This window comes from Elephantulus edwardii, unplaced genomic scaffold (genome assembly GCF_000299155.1).
Source record: "Elephantulus edwardii isolate Elephantulus edwardi_28Jun2011 unplaced genomic scaffold, EleEdw1.0 scaffold00006, whole genome shotgun sequence".
Taxonomy (NCBI): Eukaryota; Metazoa; Chordata; class Mammalia; order Macroscelidea; family Macroscelididae; genus Elephantulus; species Elephantulus edwardii.
In genome coordinates this window covers 28,178,338-28,200,434 of record NW_006399756.1, presented here as the reverse complement: position 1 = coordinate 28,200,434, position 22,097 = coordinate 28,178,338, and the positions used below count along the sequence as shown (strand labels likewise).

Here is a 22,097-nt window from a genome sequence, read left to right as displayed (position 1 = left end):
TCTTTAAACTTATAATACTTATAATAATTATGTAATTGTAAGTATTAAGAAAATAGGACAGACATGAGGGGGTTGGAGAGCAAATGGGGAAAGAGTGGATAGATAATTAACACTCCATTAGAACAGATGAGGGGAAGAACTGGCCAAAAGCAATATATGATTATCCATTATACGTGTGAGTAAAATCTGGAACAAAGGGTGCATTGCAGAGTGGACTGGGAGAAGGGGATGGAAGAGGAGGGGGAACAGAAAATGTGCAACAATGAATTAATAAAAAGTGATCATTGCAAAAGCCTCACATGATGCCAAAGAGAAAACCAGGGTACTCTTGTAATGAGGGCAAAAGTTCTTGTATACTTTAGCAAATGATTACCCTTTGTGATAGAAGAAGCTCCATAGTAACTTTCTAATGCTGATCAGGAGAGTGGAGGGAGGCGGCAGAGAAGGGGTGTGTGTGGGTGTGTGTGGGTGTGTGTGTGTGTGTTGAGAAAGTATAGCACTTTTAGTTGTCTCCAGCAAATATAGGCCAGGACTTCTCTCTGTAAGTCTAGGTGGTCTGACCTGTAAGTCTGGCCAACTCGTTTTAGTTTTATTTGGGTGGGTTTTTTTGTTTTGGTTTTTTTTTTCCCTAGCTTTAACAAACAAAAATTTATTCCTTTTTTTATTTTAATTTTTTTAAATTATTTTTTTGTGTGTATATTGTCAAATCAGATCTGACTGGTAGAGGAGGAGATTGTCCCTCCTTCTCCAGCAGAGCATCTGATGGATTCAAACCATGCATCTCTAGGATTGCAGTGCAGCTTTTTGCCACTAGGCCACCAGAGCTCGCCCAAAAATTCTTTCACAGTTTAGGAGGCAAGATGTCTAAACTCCTGGTGCCAGCCCTAAGAAAAGGCTTTCTCTTTATTTTTATTTTACTTTATTATTTTTTGTGTGTGTACCATCAAATCAAATCTGATTGGTACAGGAGGAGATTGCCCCTCCTTCTCCAGCAGAGCATCTGGTGGATTTGAACCGTGAGAAGGCTTTCTCTTAATGTTGGCTTCCAGTCCAGGAGGAAAGCTCTTGCTTCTTTTCAAAAGCTACTATAAGGCTGATCTTCTTTGGAGATTTCCATGTTTTAAGATTTCCAAAATTGCCCTCAGTCTTCCCCTAGGTTTAGGAGGTTTTCAGTGCAAGGACCTGGGCTCAGATGATGTGCACTGCTCCCAGCTCTTCTCTCTTCTTTATTGGGGGTAGTAGGTTGCTTTTAGTTTCGTGTCGAGTCAACACAGAGCTCTGTTAGCTCAGTGGTTATACACTTAGCTACTAACTGAAAGGTCAGTGATTGAATCCTATTCACAGCTTTGTGGAAGAAAAGACCAGGGCACCAGCTCCTATAACGATTACAGCCTAGGAAACTCTGGGGCTGTTCTACTCTGTCTCAAAAAGGACACAATGAGTTGAAATCACACAACAGCAGAGTCAGGGAACATGAGCTCTTCCCTGTTGGGACTGAGTGAAGTGACTAAATCATGCTGTCCTGGAGGGCGGAGCCCCTGGCTTCCTCATGGGCTTCATGGGGGAATGGGATGCGAGAAGGCAGAGCCTGGATGCTAGTCGGGTAGGGGTGCAGTGGGCCCCTCCTCTCCTGGATTCTGGAAGGACACCCCCAACCTATCCATTATTAGCTCCAGTTCCTCCCATTTTCACAGAAACTTAAAAGTTGACCACCACACACTTTTCTCCTCCTCTCAACTCTCCATTGGTTCTTATCCTTCTGGAAGCTTCATTTCCCCTCTTGCCTATTAAAGGGGCGCTTCCACAGGGTGTCTCCTCAGCACTGTTTTTTCCCACTGTGTCTTCCCACTTGAAAACTTTGTCATAAACCTCAGTGCTCCTGACTCGATTTCCCCCTCGCACCCAGTTTCTACCCCGGATCTTCCTGCTCTCTGCGTTTTTTCAGACCTGATATCCAAATGCCAACTGACTGGACCTCTCACCCAGCACATTCTTGAACGCCTTCCTCATGCGGGCATGGTGCTAGGCCCTGAGGCTGCAGTGTAAGGTGGACAAGATGGACCCAGGCCTCTGGTGAATTTGAACCATGTGCCTTTGAGTTGGCAGTGCAGCTCTTTATTTCCAGGCCACCGAACTCCCTTTTGAAGGATGAGTAGGTATTATTTAGTGAATCAGGGGAAAGAATAGCATTCTGGACAGGGAACAGCATTTGGAAAGAGCTTAAGACAGGCAGCAACCTTTTGCACTTAGGAAAGTACCATGCCACTTGAAACTCAGTTATTTGGAAAATCAAACTTGTTTTTATTTTCCTCTCCTCACTCTCTCATTATGTTGTTACCAAGGTCAGAAACCCAGGCAGTCTCTGGATATCTGTGATGAGCCAGCTTGATGAGGCTGAACAAAATGGCCCGGGAATCCCTGTTTCTGGGTGGGGTGGTCTGTGAGGAGGCGTCTTGTTCATGTACTCCCATTTAATCAGTGAGCTCTGGTGGTGAAGTCTGGGGTGTGCTGCGCTGCTGACCAAAATGCCATGCATCTTCTGTGGTGTGAATCCTCCAGCGGCTCCTCAGGAGAAAGGCAGGTTATTCTCTTCCCACCAAGATTCACAACCTTGAAAAGCCATGAGAGTCATTGTATGAAAACCCACCAGAAGTGAGTGTGATTGGCTGCATTTATTCACCCAAGTACTAAGCAAGGTGAAGAGATTCTGCTTATGTAGCTGAAGTCCCAGCTAGGAAATTAAAAGACAAATTGCATTGGGAAAAATCTGCTGTCAGTGACCTCTCCAGAGTACTGAAGAGCAGTGATGTCAGTCTGGAGACAAAGGTGCACCTGATCCAGGTTGTGGTCTTCACAGTGACTTGCTATGCATCCGGGAGCTGGATAGTGACTAAGGATGACAGAAGAATCATCGATGCCTTTGAGTTGTGGTGCTGGAGAAAAGTATTGAATATACCTTAGGCTGCCAAGAGAACAAACAGGTCCATCCTGGAGAGGGAGAAACCAGGTTGTTCCTTGGAGGCGAGGATTGAAAGCTCTGTCTGATATACTTTAGGCATGTTGCCAGGAGGGACCAGTCACTGGAGAGGGACGACATGCTTAGAAGGGTGTAGGGACAGTGCAAGAGAGGAAGACCCTGGATGAAATGGACTGACTCAGTAACTGGGGTCATGGGGTGTAGGTGTGTCAGAGACAATGAAATTGGCTCAAGATAAAGCAGAGTTCAGAGCTGTGGTGACCTATGAGTCACAGGTGATTCAATGGCACATCAGAACAAAAACAACTAAAGTCCCTAATAGTTTGAGTTATTTAAAAGGGAGCCTTTTCTGGGTGGGTCTGACTTAATCAGTTGAAAGCTCTTCCAAAGAGGGCCTACTCCATAACAGGTGAGTTTGCTATGAAGTGAAATTGACTTAATGACCCTTAAAAACAACGTATCAATATATCTGTTTCTCTCTGGTTAAACCCCAGCTGATATTCTTTCTATAATTTGCAGTCACTTAGCAAACCTTAAGATTCTGCTTTTGTGAAAGGCTTTCAGTCTGAGCGCCTCTTTTTTCTCATGTGTCTGTGCTCATTTGAAACCCTGCTTAGCTAGATGACCAGTTTCCTTCTACCTGGTCTCCCTACATCTCACAGGTTTATTCTCATTTCCAGAATGGTCCTTCTGAACCCCAAATCTGATTTAACCATACCCCTTCTTAAAATCTTTTAATGACTTCCTGAAATTGTCAGGCAAAAATTTTAAAAGCTAGGTTTTCAGCTTGCAGATCCCAGACCAAGTTCCAGGTGAGAGGGTTGGGCCCACGTGCGTGGTGTGGCTTCCAGGCTGCCTTTTCTTTTTGCCTCCGACACTTCTCCTCCATCTAGCTGACTTTTACTCATTCTGGTTTCATGTTCTCACAAAGTGTGTTTAGAATCTCGGTTTCATTTTAGAAAAAGTGACCATATCATTTGTCATATGAATTGTGACACTGTTGAGAGGGATAAAAGGGATGCTATTAATAATGACCCTGGAGCAGCAGACTCAAGCAGGCTGGGAGATGGAGCCACCCCAATTTTAGATTCTTCTAATCTGGCTCCCCACTGCTCACCAGGGACTGGGAAGGGGCTGCCAACAGTATTGTGTACATTCTGCTCTTTGATTCCATCTCTTTATCTCTGACTCTTAAGCCTGTGCCTCACTCACCCTGTGGCCTCGGTCCTCACTCACACATTGTTATGGATTGAATTGTGTCTCCCCGAAATACCTGTTGTTAATCCTAACTCCCAGACCTGTGGTTCTGGAGCTCTGGTGGCTTAGTGGGTAAGGAGTTGCACTGCCAACTCAAAGACAAGCAGTTCGAGTCCACCTGCCACTCCATGAGAGAAAGATGGGCAGCCTCTTCCCATGTGACTTACCTGCCTCTGAAAACCCACTGAAGGGTCAGCTATGAGTCAGTTCCTACTGGACGGCACACATCAACAACAGACCTATGGTTATAGTCCTGTTTGGGAATAGATTTCTTTTGTTATGCTAAGAGGCTATGCCATTTTATTTTAGGATATGTTCTAAGTCAAATACCTTTGAGGTAAAAAGTAGATTAGGACAGAGCAGTGAGCAGGGAAGGGGAGCTGGCTGCCACATCAACATCTTTGAAGATGGGAGCTGAAGGGAGACAAAGATGCCATCAGCCGCCAGTCCAGAAGGAAAAGCCTTATAGAGCTGGCGCCCAGAATTTGGACTTCTTGCCTCCTAAACTGTGAGAAAATAACTGTCTGTTAAAGCTGCCCACTTGTGGTATTTCTGTGATAACAGCATGGATAACACACACACTCTGAGGTAGTGCTGCCAGTGAGCATGCTGTGTTCATGCCGCCTTGATCAGTGACCCTGCCTGCCTGTCCTGTGATTACGTGCCTGCTGCCTCCTCTGGACAAAGCTGGGCTCGCTGTCAGGCCCTAGTTCACACTCCCCTTCTTCTGGGAAGTCTCTGCAAAGTGCAGCCCCATTCATCTCGGCTTCCTCTCCTCTCCTGCTGTACTGCTGCTGCTACATAGATTCTGCACTGTTTCCTCCATCAGGCTCTGAGCCCACCAAGTCCAGGGGCTGTGCTGTCCCTTTTCCTAGTCTTTCTCCACCCCCTCACCACAATGTGATCAAGCACAGGGCTGGCCAACACCAGGCACTCTGAAAGCACAAGTTGGGGCCTGACCACTCAGCCTGGCAACCATCCACTGGGCCCTCCCCAGGGGATCATTGATGCCCAGTGACTGGTGAATGTGGACAGTCTTTAAAGTGGCAGGAGGTGCTCAGGGCCTCTGGGGCAGGCTCTGAATTTGATGACACCCTTCCTTCTTCCTGTGACCCTTTAGCTCACAATTGTGCAGCAGGATGAAGGCCGACCTGTCTGGCTTTGACATCGATGCTCCTCGCTGGGACCAACGCACTTTCCTGGGGCGGGTGAAACACTTCTTCAGTATCACCGATCCCCGCACAGTCGTGGTGCCAGAGCGGGAGCTGGACTGGGCCAAGATGATGGTGGAGAAGAGCAGGTGAGTGGTTAGGGGAGAAGACTGGGCTGACAGGGGCCCATAAATGGGGGAGACAGGGAAAGCAGGGTGTTTTGGGGTAGCTGAGAGGTATCTGTAGGGCTGGGTGGAAACCCTGCATGCAGGCTAGCTCTCATTTTTTTATTTCTGGTGGCAGGATGGGAACCGTGCCCCCAGGCACCCAAGTGGAGCAGCTCTTGTATGCCAAGAAGTTGTATGACTCAGCCTTTCATCCTGACACTGGGGAGAAGATGAACGTCATTGGGAGGATGTCTTTCCAGGTCCCTGGGGGCATGATCCTCACAGGCTTTATGCTCCAGTTCTACCGGTGGGTCCTGGGGTGGGGCAGTTGGGAGGTACAGAACCTGGTAGACAGGGAGCCATATTGTGAGAGCAATAATAATAGCCATCTTCATTACTTTCTTAGAACCTCTGGTGGTATAAGCAATTAGGATACTTGGCTGCTGAATGAAAGGTTGGCAGTTTTAGGCCATCTAGAAGGGTCTTAGAAGAAATGTCTGATGATTTACTTCTGAAAAATCAACCACTGAAAATCCCTAAGATGCACAGTTCTACTCTGACATACATGGGGTCACTGTGAGTTAAAATTCACTCTATGGCATCTCATTGGTTTTATTGTTACCTGCCAGATACCAACGCTTTGTAATAACGCAGCTAACTCTTCTAACAACCTTACAGGCAGGTACTGTGCTCATTCCCATTGTAGAGGTGAAAAAGAGGGGCCTGGAGAAGTTAACTTATTCAAGTTCACACAGCCAGGGAATGTCCATGCCTGGATTTTAACTCAGGCAGTTCACTTTCGATTCTGAGTTGATAAACTAAACTAGGGAGCGCTGGTAGCTCAGTGGGTCAAGAATTATGCTGCCACCCAAAGGCACATGGTTCAAATCCACCAACTTCTCTGAGGGACAGAGATGGATCTCTTCTTGTGTGATTTATAGCCTCTAAAAACCTGTTGGAGGGTCATTTCTAACTAGATGATGATGAGTTAGTGTGTGTATTGGTTTTTTAAAATAATAACTTTAATATATTATTACAATGTATCATCATAATTTGGGAAGGGAAGGTAGGAAGAACCTTTCTTTTGGTTCAGTTGGGGATGTTGAACTGCTAGTGTATAGCTCTCTCCTCTGCCCCCCTTCAGGCAATTCATTCATTCATTTTCCAGTCAGCCTTTATTGAGCCCAGCCTGTGCCGGGTGTTAGGAATATAGACTCAATCCCTCCCTTCAAGGAACTCCTAGTTTTGAGACCCAATAAGCAGTTACAAAACAGCTTGGTAAGTGGTAGGTTCAGGGAGGATTTGGTGTACTCAGAGCAGAGAGCATGGAATGGCTAACACTCTGTCAGGAGAGGCAAAGGAAAGTTCCAGAGAAAGTGACCTCCTGGTGGCCAAAAGGAGGAAGAGTATTCCATAAACGCTGGGTGAGAAACTACGTGTGCTGCCAGACATCTTAGGAGTAGCTTGGGGAGCTGCTGCAGATGAAACGTCCATGTGATTTGACTGACGTACACCAAACCTTCCCACCGTCTTCTTCTCCCCTCTGCCTCTCTTGGCCTCCCTTACTGGTAGGACGGTGCCGGCGGTGGTCTTCTGGCAATGGGTGAACCAGTCGTTCAATGCCTTAGTCAACTACACCAACAGGAATGCGGCTTCCCCCACGTCAATCAGGTAGATCAGTTCCAAATGTGTTTCTCCCTTCCTTTATCAAATCCATTGTGAGTCTATGTGCCAGGCAGGGTTCTAGATGTTGGGAGTCCATTGTGGAGTCAGACAAGTGTGATCCCCACTGTCATGGAATATAATATCTAAAAAGCAAGCAAATACAGTGATCTGAGACTGTCCTTGGTACCCGTGATAAAATAACCAGGGTGAGTAGATAGAGAACAGGGGAGAGGATCAGTCAGACAGGACAGTTTAGCTGAATTCTGAAGAGTAAAAATTCAGCCCTGCAAGAGCCTCAAAAAGAATTCAGCAGATAGGGCACTTTAAAGTTCAAAGAAAGGTTGTTCCGAGGCAGGAACCCATCCCATGAGGTTTCAGGTCTGAAGCCTCATTTCCAGACTTTCTCACATAAGCTCGTGGTCTTGCCCTCAGGGAGTAGGGTCCCTTCCCCCTACCAAAAGCATCTCTCTCTTCCACTAGGCAGATGGCCCTTTCCTACTTCACAGCCACCACCACTGCTGTGGCCACTGCCGTGAGCATGAATATGTTGACAAAGGTATGCCCTGGGACTGCTGTGGGTAAGGACGGCCACGAGGGGGCAGCAAAGTCCTGGGGAAAAACAGCTCTTTCTTCAGGCTGGATGAATTGGTCTGCCCAGAGTCCAGCAAGCGGTGGGGACCACCGCCAGGCTGCACCGGTTTGGTCTTTCTCAAGCCTGTGAGGGACTTCGGTGTGCTGTGATTTGGTATTTAAAAATTTGTTGCCGTCGAGTGAACTGTCCCGTGGGATTTACAAGGCTGTAATCTTTACAAACAAAGACTGCCACATCTTTCCCCTGCTGAACTGCTTCAGGATTTGAACTGCCAACCCTGCTGTTAGCAGCCAGGCATTTAACCACTGCATCAAATAAATAAACAAATACATACGTACATACATCATACATACATAAATACACTCACTGCCATTGTCACATCAATTCTAACTCATGGCAATCCATGCTCCATTGGCTTCCTGAGGTTCTAAATCTTCATCTTTTGTCCCCCCCTAAAAAGGACTTGTTCATTCATTTATTCTTCTAAACATCCCTGAGTTCTCTTAAGTCTAAATGGGAACATTCTTTGTTGTAAAAGAGGTTATAAATTAAAAAAAAAAAGAGGTTATAAATCTTAATAGGGAAATTTATACCAAACCTTCCCACCATTTTTACCCTCCTCCCATGGAGCTGCTGGGGGATTCTAACTGCCGACCTTTTGGTTAGCAGCCCAATATGTAACCCACTGCGCCACCAGGGCTCTGATTTTATAGACTTTAAATCCCCACATCCTCATCTCCCAGTGAACCTGACAAGTCCCTTTTCCCTTCTCTCAACAGAGAGCGCCACCCCTAGTGGGACGCTGGGTGCCCTTTGCCGCTGTAGCTGCAGCAAACTGTGTCAACATCCCAATGATGCGACAGCAGTAAGTACTGGGGTCCTCTTTTCCTTTCTGTAAATCATGAGGGTACCAGGGGAAAGGCGAGGCATCACGGCAGTGGGTGGCTTCTTGGAGTCAAAGTGCTGAAGGAGCCTCTGAAGGAATATTCCTGCCCACCTGAGAGTGGTGGGTGACAGGCTTAATCTTTGTGTGCAGTGTGGTGCGAATCACTTCCTCGCTGGGGAAAATAGGATGTGCTGGAGCCTGTCCCTTTAACTGAAACAGTGATTGCAGTTGCGAATGCTGCCTATTTCCAGAGCCTTGGGGATGATTAACAGACTGAGGTGTCTAAGGACTGAACAGTACCAAGAAGCTTTGAAAGAAGCCAGAGGAGTACCATAAAACAGATGCTTTCTAAGCACCCGGCCCTAGGCTTTTCTTTAGGAAGAGTGAAAGGAAAACTCGTGTTGCACAGTGTTTGTTTCTTGACTAGGAAAAGTCTTGTTCTTTTATTAGGAGGGTTTAATGATCGAATATACATAAAAAGCTCAAAACCGTGTCTGGAACCTAACCCATTCTATCTATGTGTTAGACACAATTGTCATTACGCTGGCAACTACCGTGATGATCTCTCCTGAGGACCAGCTGTTGAATTTGAACCACTTGCCTTTAGGTTGGCAGCACAACTCCTTACCCTCTAAGCCACCAGAGCCCCCTGCCTTGCCAGGATTGTTGTTGTGTGCCCTTATGGTGAAACTGACCCATAGCTGACCTCTCAGTGGGTTTTCAGAGGCTGTAAATCTCAGGAGGAGATTGCCCATCCTTTTCCTGCAGAGTAGCTGGTAGATTAAAACTGTGCCTTTGAGATTGCAACACAGCTTCTTACACCAGATTTCTCACCAGGATTGTTGTTGTTGTTGTGTACAGGAGAGAGCAAGGCAACCTCCTTCCATGCATTTTACAGCCTGTGAAAACCAACCATGGGTCAGTTCCAACTGGACAATGCACAACAATAACTCTGGAAATGCCCTTTCTGTATGGGCTCTTGGAATACAGTTCTAAGGAAACGAGGCTGGCAGAGATCATCACGGTAGTTGCCAGCGTAATGACAATTGTGTCTAACACATAGATAGAATGGGTTAGGTTCCAGACACGGTTTTGAGCTTTTTATGTATATTCGATCATTAAACCCTCCAATAAAAGAACAACAAGGCTTTTTCTAGTCAAGAAACAAACACTGTGCAACACGAGTTTTCCTTTCACTCTTCCTAAAGAAAAGCCTAGGGCCGGGTGCTTAGAAAGCATCTGTTTTATGGTACTCCTCTGGCTTCTTTCAAAGCTTCTTGGTACTGTTCAGTCCTTAGACACCTCAGTCTGTTAATCATCCCCAAGGCTCTGGAAATAGGCAGCATTGACCCATAGTTGATCCTCCAGTGGGTTTTCAGAGGCAGTTAACTACACAGGAGGAGATTGCACATCCTTCTGTGGACAGCTGTTGGATTTGAAATGCATGCCTTTGGGATTGCAGCGCCGTTTCTTACCACTAGACCACAAGAGCTCCCTCTTTTTTTTTTTAATTACTTTTTTTAAATTTTATTATTTTTTGTGTGTACCGTCAAATTGGATCTAACTGGTACAGGAGGAGATTGCCCCTCTTTCTCCAGCAGAGCATCTGGTGGATTCAAGAGCTCTCTCTTACCAAGATTGTTGTTTTGTGTCGTCGAGTCGCCTGTGACTCATAGCAACCCTATGTACAATAGCCCTAAACTCTGCTCTATCTTGTGCCAATCTTATTGTCTCTGATATACTTACCCCCATTACCCCAGTTACTGAATCAATCCATCTCATCAAGGGTCTTCCTCTCTTCCACTGTCCCCTCCACCCTACCAAGCATCATGTCCCTTTCTAAGGACTGGTCCCTCCTTGCAACATGTCCGAAGTATGTCAGGTGAAGCTTCATAATTCTTGCCTCCAAAGAAGCAGCTTGGTTTCACCCTCTCTAGGATGAACCTGTTTGTTCTCTTAGCAGTCCCTGGTATATCCAATACTCTTCTCCAGCACCACAGCTCAAAGGCATCAACTCTCCTTCTATAATCCCTAGTCATCGTCCAGCTTTCTGACGCATAGCAAGTAATTGTAAAGACCATAGCCTGAATTAGGGGCACCTTATTCTCCAGATGGACATCATTGCTCTTCAGTACTTTGGCAGGGTCTCTGACAGCAGACTTTCCCAATGCAATTCATCTTTTAATTTCCTCACTGCTGGTTCCAAGAGTGTTGATTGTGGAGCCAAGTAAACTAAAACTGTTAACAATCTTAATCTCTTCACCATCCATCATGATGCTGCCAATAGGCCCAGTGGTGAAAATCTTTGTTTTCTTGATGTTGAGCTTCAGTCCAAGATAGTCACGCATAAACACTGCTCCTTCCTCATCCCTACCCTCAGCAAGTTCTTCATTCCCCAAAACCTACCTGGTTTCGGTTTATATCCTGTCTAAAGAACTTGGCTGGAAATAACAGCCGTAACAGTTGTTCTCTGTCAAGCGGTCACTCTGTTAAGCGCTTGGCTCCGTACTTGGCAGTCTCTATCTTATTAAACTCTCACCAAGCCCTGTGAAGTGCCTGCCATGATTGTCCCCATTTTTCAAATGAGGAGAGCAGGCTTTAGGGGCTTGTTAATACGCTCAGTGGCACACACTCGGCAGTTCTGGGATCCGACCTAGGAAGCGCAGGCCCGGGAGCAGCTCTCGGGGCCTCTGCTCTTGACTGCTTCTGGGATTCTGTTCAGAGTATAGTGTGCAGAAGTCTAGAGGGACGCCAGTGCCCTGGCCTTGGTCTCCCGGTGTGTCACATGACGGGTAGTGTCCAGTCCTCCTGTCCCTGAGTCCGGCAACTCCTGTTTGTGTTTAGGGAACTGATCCAGGGCATCTGCGTGAAGGATGGGAATCAGAACGACATTGGTCATTCTCGGGTGAGCAGAGATCTCCCTGTGGGTGGGAGGAGGGACCTTTTCCTCCCTTTCGTGGTCAGAGAAGGTCTGGGTTCCAAACAGGATGATGAAGCCTTCTTTCTGATGCCATCCTTATTTGCCCCACATGTCTTTGTTCAGAACAAGCCTCCCATGTCTTCTCTCCATCATTTGTAGTCCACAAAGATCTGGCTGGGTGCGAGAAGGTTGGGTGAAGTCATTGAACCCCTGGGCAGACCCACATCTTCCCTTTGACCAGTTCAGATCTGGCCATGACCTTCGTCCAGCCCCAGGTTCACTGGATAAGATCATTCTAACAACTTACTCTTCTCTGTCTTAGAGAGCTGCCGCTATAGGCATCACCCAAGTGGTTATTTCTCGGATCACCATGGCAGCCCCTGGCATGAGTAAGACGGGGAGCCCCTCCATGCTGGGGGGAGGCATGAGGGAGGCCTGAGCCGCACTTGGCTTTCTGAAGGGAGGTGGGACTCTGCCTCTGCAGCCCTGTTTCCCAAACTAGTTTTCTCAAACGCTGAGAACTACAGGAGAATCACAGGATGATGTGCCCGGAACATCATGTAGTCCGAGACTTTGCGGGAGAGAAAACTCTGTCTATCCCTCTCAGTAGTTATTTGGCAAGCACCTACTATGTGCTTGATGCAGAAGCTGGGTGCTGGTCAGACAGTGGAAGAAGAGAGAAATTCACCACCCTGGTGGAGCTTCCTGGGGGGTACAGAATAGATCTGCAGGAGCCTTCAAGGTATTTTGAATTTTGAGAAAGATACTTTGGATTTTAAGGCACAAGTCCTACAGTGATTACGGGTGTGTAAATTGAAAAATATGGGAAGCATTGTTCTGCAGGGACTTGGAGAGAAGGTCTGGGTGACCATACCCACGGAGTCCTCCCCTGAAACACAAAGTCCTTGTGGAGCTTCTGGGTTTAGAGAGGGGTGGGGTCACTGAGCCATAGTCTGACTTCAGCAGGACTCTGGGGTGAGACTTACCCTAAACTTCTTCTCTGGTCTCTTCCAGTCTTCCTGCCAGTCCTCATGGAACGACTGGAGAGGCTACATTTCATGAAGGTGAGTGGTGTTTTCTTCTGTCATCTTTCCTGCCCACAGTCTCCCAGCCACATCTGTGCCTGGGGCCTTCAGAGCCCCCTGACCTTCTAACGGCCACTCCTTCATCTCAGCTGGTGTGCTGGAGCCCCTCTCAGCTCCTGGCCATCTGTTTTTGGCTTCATGGTGGTTTCCTGACCTTGTCTGCAGAGAGCAAAGCGAGTGGGAGGCATCCCCTCCTGTTCTCCTCTACCCCAGGCCCAGGTGTTCCATGCCTCTGGGATCCTCTTGCTGGCTGGCTGATGGGTGGAGGCAGATATGAGGTTCACCTGAAGATATATACATCCCATTTGGGTTTCTCTTCTGTTTCTTTTTTGCACAGAAAGTCAAGGTCCTCCATGCTCCGTTTCAGGTTTTGCTGTGTGGGTGCTTGTGAGTATCCTGATTGATGGTTTGGGTTCTGGGCTGCCTGGAGACCCAAGTTATGCTTTCCCATGGTGTCTGTGGTGGAGAATATGCGCGCTTTTGCCTGACTTTAAAAATGACCAAACTCAGGAAAGCTATGGTCCATCTGGAAAGGTCTCATCTCTTCTCTTTTTGAGGGCATCCTTGTTTGAGAAGAGATTGTATATCCATCAGTGTGGAAAGGAGGGTGGTTGGTGCCTTACTCAGGCCTCACCTCTGACCTGTAGTTTGAAGCAGTTTTAGACCAGAGACAAGGATGGCAGTACCATCCAGTTAGAACCGACCAATAGCTGACCCTCTAGTGGGTTTTCAGAAGCAGTTTTAATCTCATGGGAGGAGATTGCCCATCCTTCTCCTGCAGAGCAGCTGGTGGATTCAGAAACTGTGTGCCTGTGGGACTGCAGCACAGCTTCTTACCCCTTGGCCACCAAAGCTCTCTAAGGAAAGATTTACACACAGATGGAGGGAGGAGTCATTCTTGGATGCTTACTTAACTGGGATGAGAAAGGAGGGAAAGGGAACTGAAAATTAATAAATAGGTGAATTGAATGAAAGGAAAGGCAAAAATATATAGTAAGGAGTTGATTATGCCTTGTAATAAAGTATATTTAATGAGTAGATAAAAAGCCAATATAATTTATAAATTTTCATCAGTGAAAAACCAATGATTTGTAAACTTCCATTATTTTTTTAAAAAATTTTATTGTGATTTTAACTAAAGTTTCCAGGAAAGTTGAATTTTTCGTTCAATTGTTGTTGCATATTTTCCTTCCTATGCCCTTACCTCACTTTTTTTAAAACATTCATTGTTGTGTAATATCTACCCCTCAACCCAGTCCACTTTGCTATGCACCTCTCATTCTGGACTGTTGCCATACAAATAATGTGTAATCCTATAGTCCTAAACTTTCATTTTTTAAAAAAAAGTTTATTTTTTTAAACTTTTTTTTTCTTTTAAATTTTTTTTATTTAAATCTTATTTTATTATTTTTTGTGAGTGTACCATCAAATTGGATCTGACTGATAGAGGAGGAGACTGCCCCTCCTTCTCCAGCAGAGCATCTGGTGGATTCAAACCATGTACATCTGGGATTGCAGTGCAGCTTCTTGCCACTAGGCCACCAGAGCTCCCTTTTTTTTTTAAATTTTATGTGTGTCAAAATCAAATCTGACTGGTACAGGAGGAGATTGCCCTGCCTTCTCCAGCAGAGCATCTGGTGGATTTGAACCGTGTTCCTCTGGGATTGCAATGCAGCTTCTTGCCACCAGGCCACCAGAGCTCCCAGAACTTTCATTTTTTTAAAAAATAGGCAAGACACAGCTTTGATGGGAATATCAGTGTCTCAGTTTCAAGGAGAGGAAGGCATGTCAGCATTCTTAGCTGTCTGCCTGTGGGCTGGACATGGCCCCGGTATCAGTGATGCTTTGCCAAGCTGTGGGGCTATTGACACCAACAAGTACAGGGGCATTTATTGCATGTTTTGTATACTCCCTCAGTGCTAATGCCTCACATCTATAACTTGACTTCATTTTCTCATTCTCTATATGCATATACTGTTGAATTGATTCTAATTCATGGTGACACCACATATATCAGAGTAGTACTTTGCTCCATTGGTTTCCAAGGAACTCCATTTATTTTTTTTTAATTACTTTTTATGTGTGTACCATCAAATCAGATCTGTCTGGTACAGGAGGAGATTGTCCCTCCTCCTTCAGCAGAGCATCTGATGGATTTGAACCGTGTACCTCTGGGATTGCAGTGCAGCTTCTTGCCACTAGGCCACCAGAGCTCGCCAGAACTCCATATATTTTTTAGCAATAGATTGCCAGGACATTCTTTTGGGATGCCTCTGGATGGCCTTGAACCTCCAGCTTTTTTATTAGCAGTCAAGCACACTGACCAATTGTACTACCTAGGCATTCCACAAATGCTATTATCTTCTTTTTATAAGTGCAGAAATTGAGGCCAAGTGTATATAGCCAGTAATTACTGGAGCTGAATTTGATCCTTAGCAATCTTAATGTGTGATGCTGTCTATTGCAGATTGAGTAGCTATGGTGGGCGGGGTGCCCTGTATATGCTATGTCATTTAATCCTCACAGCGAGGCTGGCTTGGGAGGTTCACAAATAGCTTACTTGGAGTCCCATAGCTGCTAAGTCCCATAGCTGGGATATGAAACCAGCTTTGCCAGATTCTCAAATTTTGTGAAGACTTTGTTTTCTGAAGTGTGGTTCTGGACCAGCATCACCTGAAATCTTATAATCACCTGTCCTTTCTTCAAACCTACTAAATGAGCATCAAATTTTAACGAGCTCCTCAAGTCATCTGTATACACAGTGAAATTTGAGAAACTCTGTTCTTTCCTGGGTTTTTCTAGCGTGGGTATCAGAATGGACTGGGAGGCGTCTGGTTTGGATGGCTTTGCTCTCTGAATAAAGATGCAGGCCCTTGGGCTTTATGCCTGTCATTACTTCCCTGCACATCAGGGCATGCTTGCGGTCCCTGAGCCTGCTGCTTGCATCCCTAGTAACTCCACTGTCCCCTCATCTACTTGAACTTCATGCCTGATTTTCTCTCTGGGATGAATCCAGGATCTCGAAACTCAAGTGTCAGGAGCAGGGTTGAGGGGAGAGGGGCTATGAGGCAGCTGGGAAGGTGGGCTGGGAGAATGAGCATCTCACCATGTGAGGAGCTTAGGGTGAGGGTGGGCCTGTGAGGGAGAAATCCACTAACGCTTTGCTTTTTCTCTCCTGCAGCCTCATCTTCATGGTGCCCGTGGCATGTGGTCTCTTCCCACAGACATGGTATCAGCTGTTCATCCTTCACTCTGGACACTCTGTCCCTATCCTCTGACCTGCTGCTGTTCTGAAGGAGGGAGCAGAGAGGGCGGCATCTGCCCAAGGACAAGTGCCCTTCGGCCTAAACTCTGGGCCTCTTTACTCTGAGTACCTGACAAACCCAAACAGACGTTCAAGGGGAGAGGCAGGAGAAGCCAGGAGGAGGGGTGAGGTTGCTCCCTTATAGTGGAACAAGGGCTCTTGAGAGAAGGTGAGGGAACAAGAAACTTCTCCTGCTGGTAGTTGCTAGTCTTCCTCCTGTGGTCGGGTCTGACCTTAGAGCTGTACTACAGACGAGGTTCTTACTCTGACTTGTGAATGCTAGAGGATATACTAGTTGAACAGCCCCTGTTGAATGTTCTCAATGAGGGCAAGGGAAGCAGGAGTGGGGAGAAAAAAAAGAAAGCACTAGAGGCTGGTAAGAGACCTGGCACCAGGCGTAGCTTGAGTGTAACACAGGAGATGCCTGCCTCCCAGTCCTCAATACTCTTGGTTCAGTGGTACCTCATGGCCAGTTGAGTTGACTCCACCTTCATAGAGCCCTTAGGACAGAGGAGAACTGACCCATTGGTTGCCAGCATGGTAAATCTTTACAGAAAGAGATTGCCTCGTCTTTTTCCTGTGGAGTGACTGATGGGTTTGAACTGCCAACCTCCTGGTTAAACACTCGCATGCTTTCACTACTGTGCCACTACAGCTTCCTCCTTAGTTCCCTCGTCATGTGCTGATATTGTCTGTGTATCACGCACTGAGCTTGTAATAGCACCTGAGTGTGTGGAAAAGAGACGATTAAACAAAGAATTTTGACACCAAGGGGAATGAAGTTGGCTAAGTAGAGGTAAAAGCAGCTTATCATTGCATACAGAGGCTGTTGAGAGTTCTGGCTGGTAAAATCAGGATCTCTTAGAGGTGGCCTTTGGGTTGGGCTTTTATTAGAGCGTCACTTCCTGTGCTAAGTGGTGGTGTACCGATCAGCCTCTCCTTCCTTTTCAGTGAATTGCCAGTTTCCTATCTGGAACCTGAACTCCGAGACACCATCAGGATCAAGCATGGAGAACTTGTGCCTTATGTCTACTTCAACAAGGGTCTCTAAGTGCCCTCCCCTGAAAGGACCAATCTGCATCCGAATTCACCAGTTCCTCCCCAGCTGCTGGGCGTACCTGGGCCCTCATTCCTCTGCTGATAGGGTATGAAGGCCTGGGTGGATTTGGAGTGGCTGAGAAGAGCCTTCATACTTGTTTACCAGACCACAGGGGGTCAAAGTGAATAAGGAGGAAAGACCAAAACCCTCTATCTCCTCCCTATATCCAACCCCCATTCCTTGGAGCCCAGCAGCGAGGGTCTTCAAGGAGCAGGTGCTGGTGCCTGGGGAGATACTCGGCCTGTTTTGTGGAATTAGAAGCTTTGAGATGCTCGATTCCAACCTAGTGTTAAGAAAAGCCCCTGAAACCCAGAAAAACTCATATTCTTTTTCTTTTCTTACTTTTGCTCCCCCCTCGCTCAACAATGCCTTTTACCTGGGCCGTTTCAACTTCACTCAGGAAGAAGTGGGGAAAAGAAGTTTGTTCCTTTGATCTCTCATCTCTACCCTTCCTCACTCTCCTGCCCAGTGCTCCCTGGTCTGAAAGCTCCTTGGAGAGGAGTTTCTCAGGTATCCAGGAGTTATTTGTGCCAAAAAGGCTATCGTGCCAGGCAATAAAGTACTTCAGGCTTGACCTGTTGACACTTTGTTCTCTTGCTCTTAACTCATATCTGAATCTATTCTTGGCATCTTCTCTATGATGCTGGAAGTTGTCCTTCCTCCTGCTGCCTTATATCACTGCTTTTAAAAGTAAGTCCACCAACTGTGAATGAACAGGATGCATGTAGGCATGAATATCTTTTCCTGGCTACCTCCCGTCTTCAACTTTTGGTTAGAAAGCAAACTGGTGTATACTGAGTAGGAAAGGGGAGTTTTCCTTGGATACCTCCTCAAGGAAATTGACTCGGACCAAATAGCCTTCAAGCAAGTCACAGCTACCTCCGTTCCACAGCCTGACGGTCCGAAGTGACTTTTCCAGCTCCTCAGGAAGTATGGGGTTTACTTGGGATTAATGTGTATGTGCAAATTTTATCTGGTAGAATTTGCTGACTCTGTTCAAAGGATTTCAGTGTGAATTTAATTCATTTCTTTAAGGATTACGATGAATTGTCAATAAAGCCTCTTGCTTTCACCTTTGACCTTTGCGTGGAAAAGGGTCCCTGAGTTTATGGGAACTGGTCAGCTTTCCTGGATGCCATTTCTCTAGTGAAGCCGGGGTAGTCTGCTTGTCTTTTCTGGAAACCCAAGGCCTCACAGAATGAGAGTCGAGTTACCCTAGAAATAGGACAAAACAACCACACTCCATGGTCCCAGAGTAACCTCTTTTTTATGAGCTCTAATGACGTCATCTGTTGGGACTAGCACTGTTCAAATCCACCACCAACCCCGGGTAAGAAAGACGGGCAGTCTCTCTACCTGTGCGAGTTGTGTGAATTGATTCCCACTTGACAGCAGTCACTGCCCTGTTTTTGTAGTGCAGGAGTTAAAGGATTGTGCTGCAAAATGAAAGGATGACAATTCAAGTTCACCAAGAAAGACATGGAAATCTGCTCCTTAACATGTTTAAAGAGGGAAACAAAGTGAAGAATATGTGACAGCTTATGAATGGCAGACAAAGTCTGAAAAATCATCCAGTTTTTGGGGGAGAAAAGTGGAAGATGGAGAAGAATCTCTTACTTTTTTAATGTTATATTGATTTGCTTATGATCTAGTCTTTTACAGAAATAAAAGTTCTTCCTGCCCTACAACACAGGCTCTTAGGAACAAGTGTCAGAGTCACCTGGAGGATTTGTTTTGTTTTTTTCCTTCTTGACATTTCTTTTTTCTTTTTATTTTTTAATTGAGATTTTAATGAAAATTTATAAAGAACTTGGGTTTCCAATCCTTCATTGTTGCACATTTTCCTCTCTGCCCCCACCCCAGATCGCTTTTTTCTTTGTGTCACTCTCCCCACCCCACCCCACCCCACCCAGATCACTTTACAATGCAGCTCCTATTCTGGACTCTTGTCATGCAAATAATGCCTAATTGTTGTTAAGTGCCATCAAGTGGCAGGCAACTCTTAGAGACCCTATGACACTCATAGAGACCCTATGACTCTTGGCTGTCTTTCATCCTCTCTCCAGGTTCATAGGGTTTCTGGAGGCAAGCTATTATGGAAGTGGATGCCACTCCTTTCAAGCTTGTTTTAATTGGGGAGCTCCACCCCACTCTCTGTCGGAATTGGGTAGCCAACCATTAACGCATTTGACACATCAGTGTCACAGTGTTCAGCCTCACAGCAACCACAAGTGACTGGTATGGCAACTTGTACACGAGGTCTATACGACCTAGAGGAATATACCTAATCATATATTCCTTTTATACAGTTCTCTCCCCCCTGTTTCAATGCTCTGTACATTATTATCCCCTCTTTTCTTAGTTTTCTCCCACCCCCCATGTCAGTCTTGGTTTTGTTTGTTTTTTTAAAGGAAGCTAAAGAAGCTTTATTAAGGGGTCTCCCGGGCAAGATTCCTTGGTCTGCAGAGAGACAAACAGGCAGAGGGACAGACCAGGGAAATATACCGCATTATCAGTCCTGTTTTATAACAGTGGCATTATGCTGTACTTGTTTTTTTGTGACTGAGACATTTCAGCATAATGTCCTCCATTGTCACCCATTTAATATATTTCATGGGTTCTTTGTTTTTCAGTGCTGCGTAATATTACATTATGTGAATATACCATAGCTGCTCTATCCATTCATTTGTTGATGGGCACTTGGGTTGTTTCCAACTCTTTGCTATTGTGAACAAAGCAGCAATAAACATGGGTGTGCTTGGAGGACTTGTTAAAACAGTCTTAGAGTTTCTGGTTCTGTAATTCTGGGTGGGGTCTGAGAATTTGCATTTCTAATCATTAACTCATCACCACCTAATTGAAACTGGCTCATAACTAACATTCCATTGAGTTTCTGAGGTTGTAAAACAGGAGGAGATTGCTCCTCTTTCTCCAGGAAGAGCTGCAGGGGGATTTGAATCACCAGAGAGGCATGACCTTTGGGTTAACAGCCTAACTCCCTACAGATTACACCTCCCCCCCAATAACTTCCTAGTTATGCTAACTAGCTGTGAGGACAATTCTAAGGGTCAATGAGGACGATGACTTTTTTTTTTATTAAATTTTATTATTTTTGTGTGAGTGTACCGTCAAATCAGATCTGATTGGTACAGGAGGAGATTGTCCCTCCTTCTCTGGCAGAGCATCTGGTGGATTTGAACCATGTGCCTCTGGGATTGTAGTTGCAGCTCCTTAACACTAGGCCACCAGAGCCCCCCAGGAAGATGACTTCTTGAGCTCAAGGTGTAGTGCTCATTGCTAAGCCAAGGTGTTGACATCTGCTAGATGTGTGTGGGAGAGTGGACCTGCCTTCCACAGTGTTCTCAGGGACTGACTTGGCAGAAGTAAATCATCAGACCTTTCTTCCAAGGTACAACTGGGTGTATTTGAACCTTCAGGCTTCCTGTTAGCAGCAAACGGCATTGAGCGTTAACTAACACAAGGACTCCTTTGGCCAAAGTAAAAAGCTTCAGTTGGATTTTTACCCCCTCCTATTTAAAGAAATTAGTATGTAATCAACATAGCATAAAGTTCACCCCTTTAAAGTATACAACTCCCTGGTTTCTAGTATTTGCAAAGTTATGCAGTCACCACCATCAATTCTAGACAATTTTCATCACTCTAAAGAAACTAGGGAGGAGCCCTGGTGGCCTAGTGAAAAGGAGCTGCACTGCCAAACCAAAGGCACATGGTTCAAATCCACCCGTTGCTCTGCGGGAGAAAGATGGGCAATCTCCTGTGTGGTATACTGCCTTTGACAATCCGCTGGAGGGTCAGCTATGGGTGATTCTGACTACAGTACATAACAGCAAAAAAGAACTTGGTATCCATTAGCAATCATTCTCCATTCCCACTTTCCCTAAGCCACTTACAAAATGAAGCTATTTTCTGGCTCTGTGGATTTATTTATTCTGGATATTTCATATAAATGGAGTCAAAAGGTAAGGTCTCCTGTGTCTGACTTCAACTTGGGTACTGTTGACTTCGTCCCAGCTCATAGTCAGTGACCACCCATCCCATGTATCATAGAAGGAAGTATGGCCTGGTCCTGTATCATGCTCCCTATAGTAGACACATTTTAATCCATTGTTGAAACCACTGTTAACTCATCTCATTGAGGGGTTTCTGCTTTATTTGCTCACCATTTGCTTTACCAAACATGATGTCCTTCTCCAGAGATTGATCCCTCCTGAGAACATATTCAAATTAAGTGAGATGAATTCTTACTGTCTTTGCTTGTAAGGAGTTTTCTAGCTACAGATTGGTTCTTCTGGCAATCTGTGGTACATGCAATGTTTTGCAAACACTGCAATGCAAAATTATACTCCCCCCCCCTTAGCCATAATTTTTCTTTGTTCAGTTTTTGCATGCCTGTGAAGAAACTGAAAATATGGCTTGAGTCAGACACCCCTTAATCCTCAAATTGACAGCTTTGCTTTTTAACCTGTTAAAAAGTCCTTTGCAACAGATTTGCCCACGTGTTGCCTGGTGGCAAGAAGCTGCACTGCAATCCCAAAGGCATGCATTTTGAGGCCACCAGCTGCTCTGTAGAAGAATAGGCAATCTCCTCCCATGTGATTAACTGCCTTTGAAAACCTGTCAGAGGGTCAGCTGTGGGTCGGTTTTGACTTGATGGCTTACAACAACACCCCGTTTGATTGCTTGGCTGCTGGTTCCATGGTCATTGATAATGGATCCAAGTCAAATTCTTGAAAATTTCAATCTTATCTGTCATGAAGTTGCTTATTGGTCCAGTTCCAAGAATTTTTATTATTAAGTACAATTCATATTGAAAGCTATAGTTTTTTACCTTTTTTTTTCACTCCCTCACCAGTTTTTTACCTTTCTTAAGTGCTTCAGATCCTCTTCACTTTCTGTGAGCAAAGTTGTCATCTGCATATTGGAGGTTATAGATGAATCTTTCTCCATTTCTGATAGTTCAGCTTCTCAGATTA

The 22,097-nt window shown here is 45.6% G+C and overlaps 1 protein-coding gene across 1 annotated transcript; it reads left to right on the top strand.

Annotated features, from left to right (window-relative positions):
- The first annotated feature begins 5,373 nt into the window (after positions 1-5,373).
- SFXN2 (sideroflexin 2) lies at positions 5,374-17,055 on the top strand. Its single transcript, XM_006879974.1, has 11 exons — positions 5,374-5,534; positions 5,689-5,859; positions 7,125-7,223; positions 7,698-7,773; positions 8,589-8,674; positions 11,540-11,600; positions 11,938-12,004; positions 12,630-12,679; positions 13,038-13,087; positions 15,882-15,929; positions 16,956-17,055. Exons 1-11 carry the CDS (start codon positions 5,374-5,376, stop codon positions 17,053-17,055), a joined length of 969 nt encoding a protein of 322 aa, XP_006880036.1.
- Positions 17,056-22,097: the final 5,042 nt, after the last annotated feature.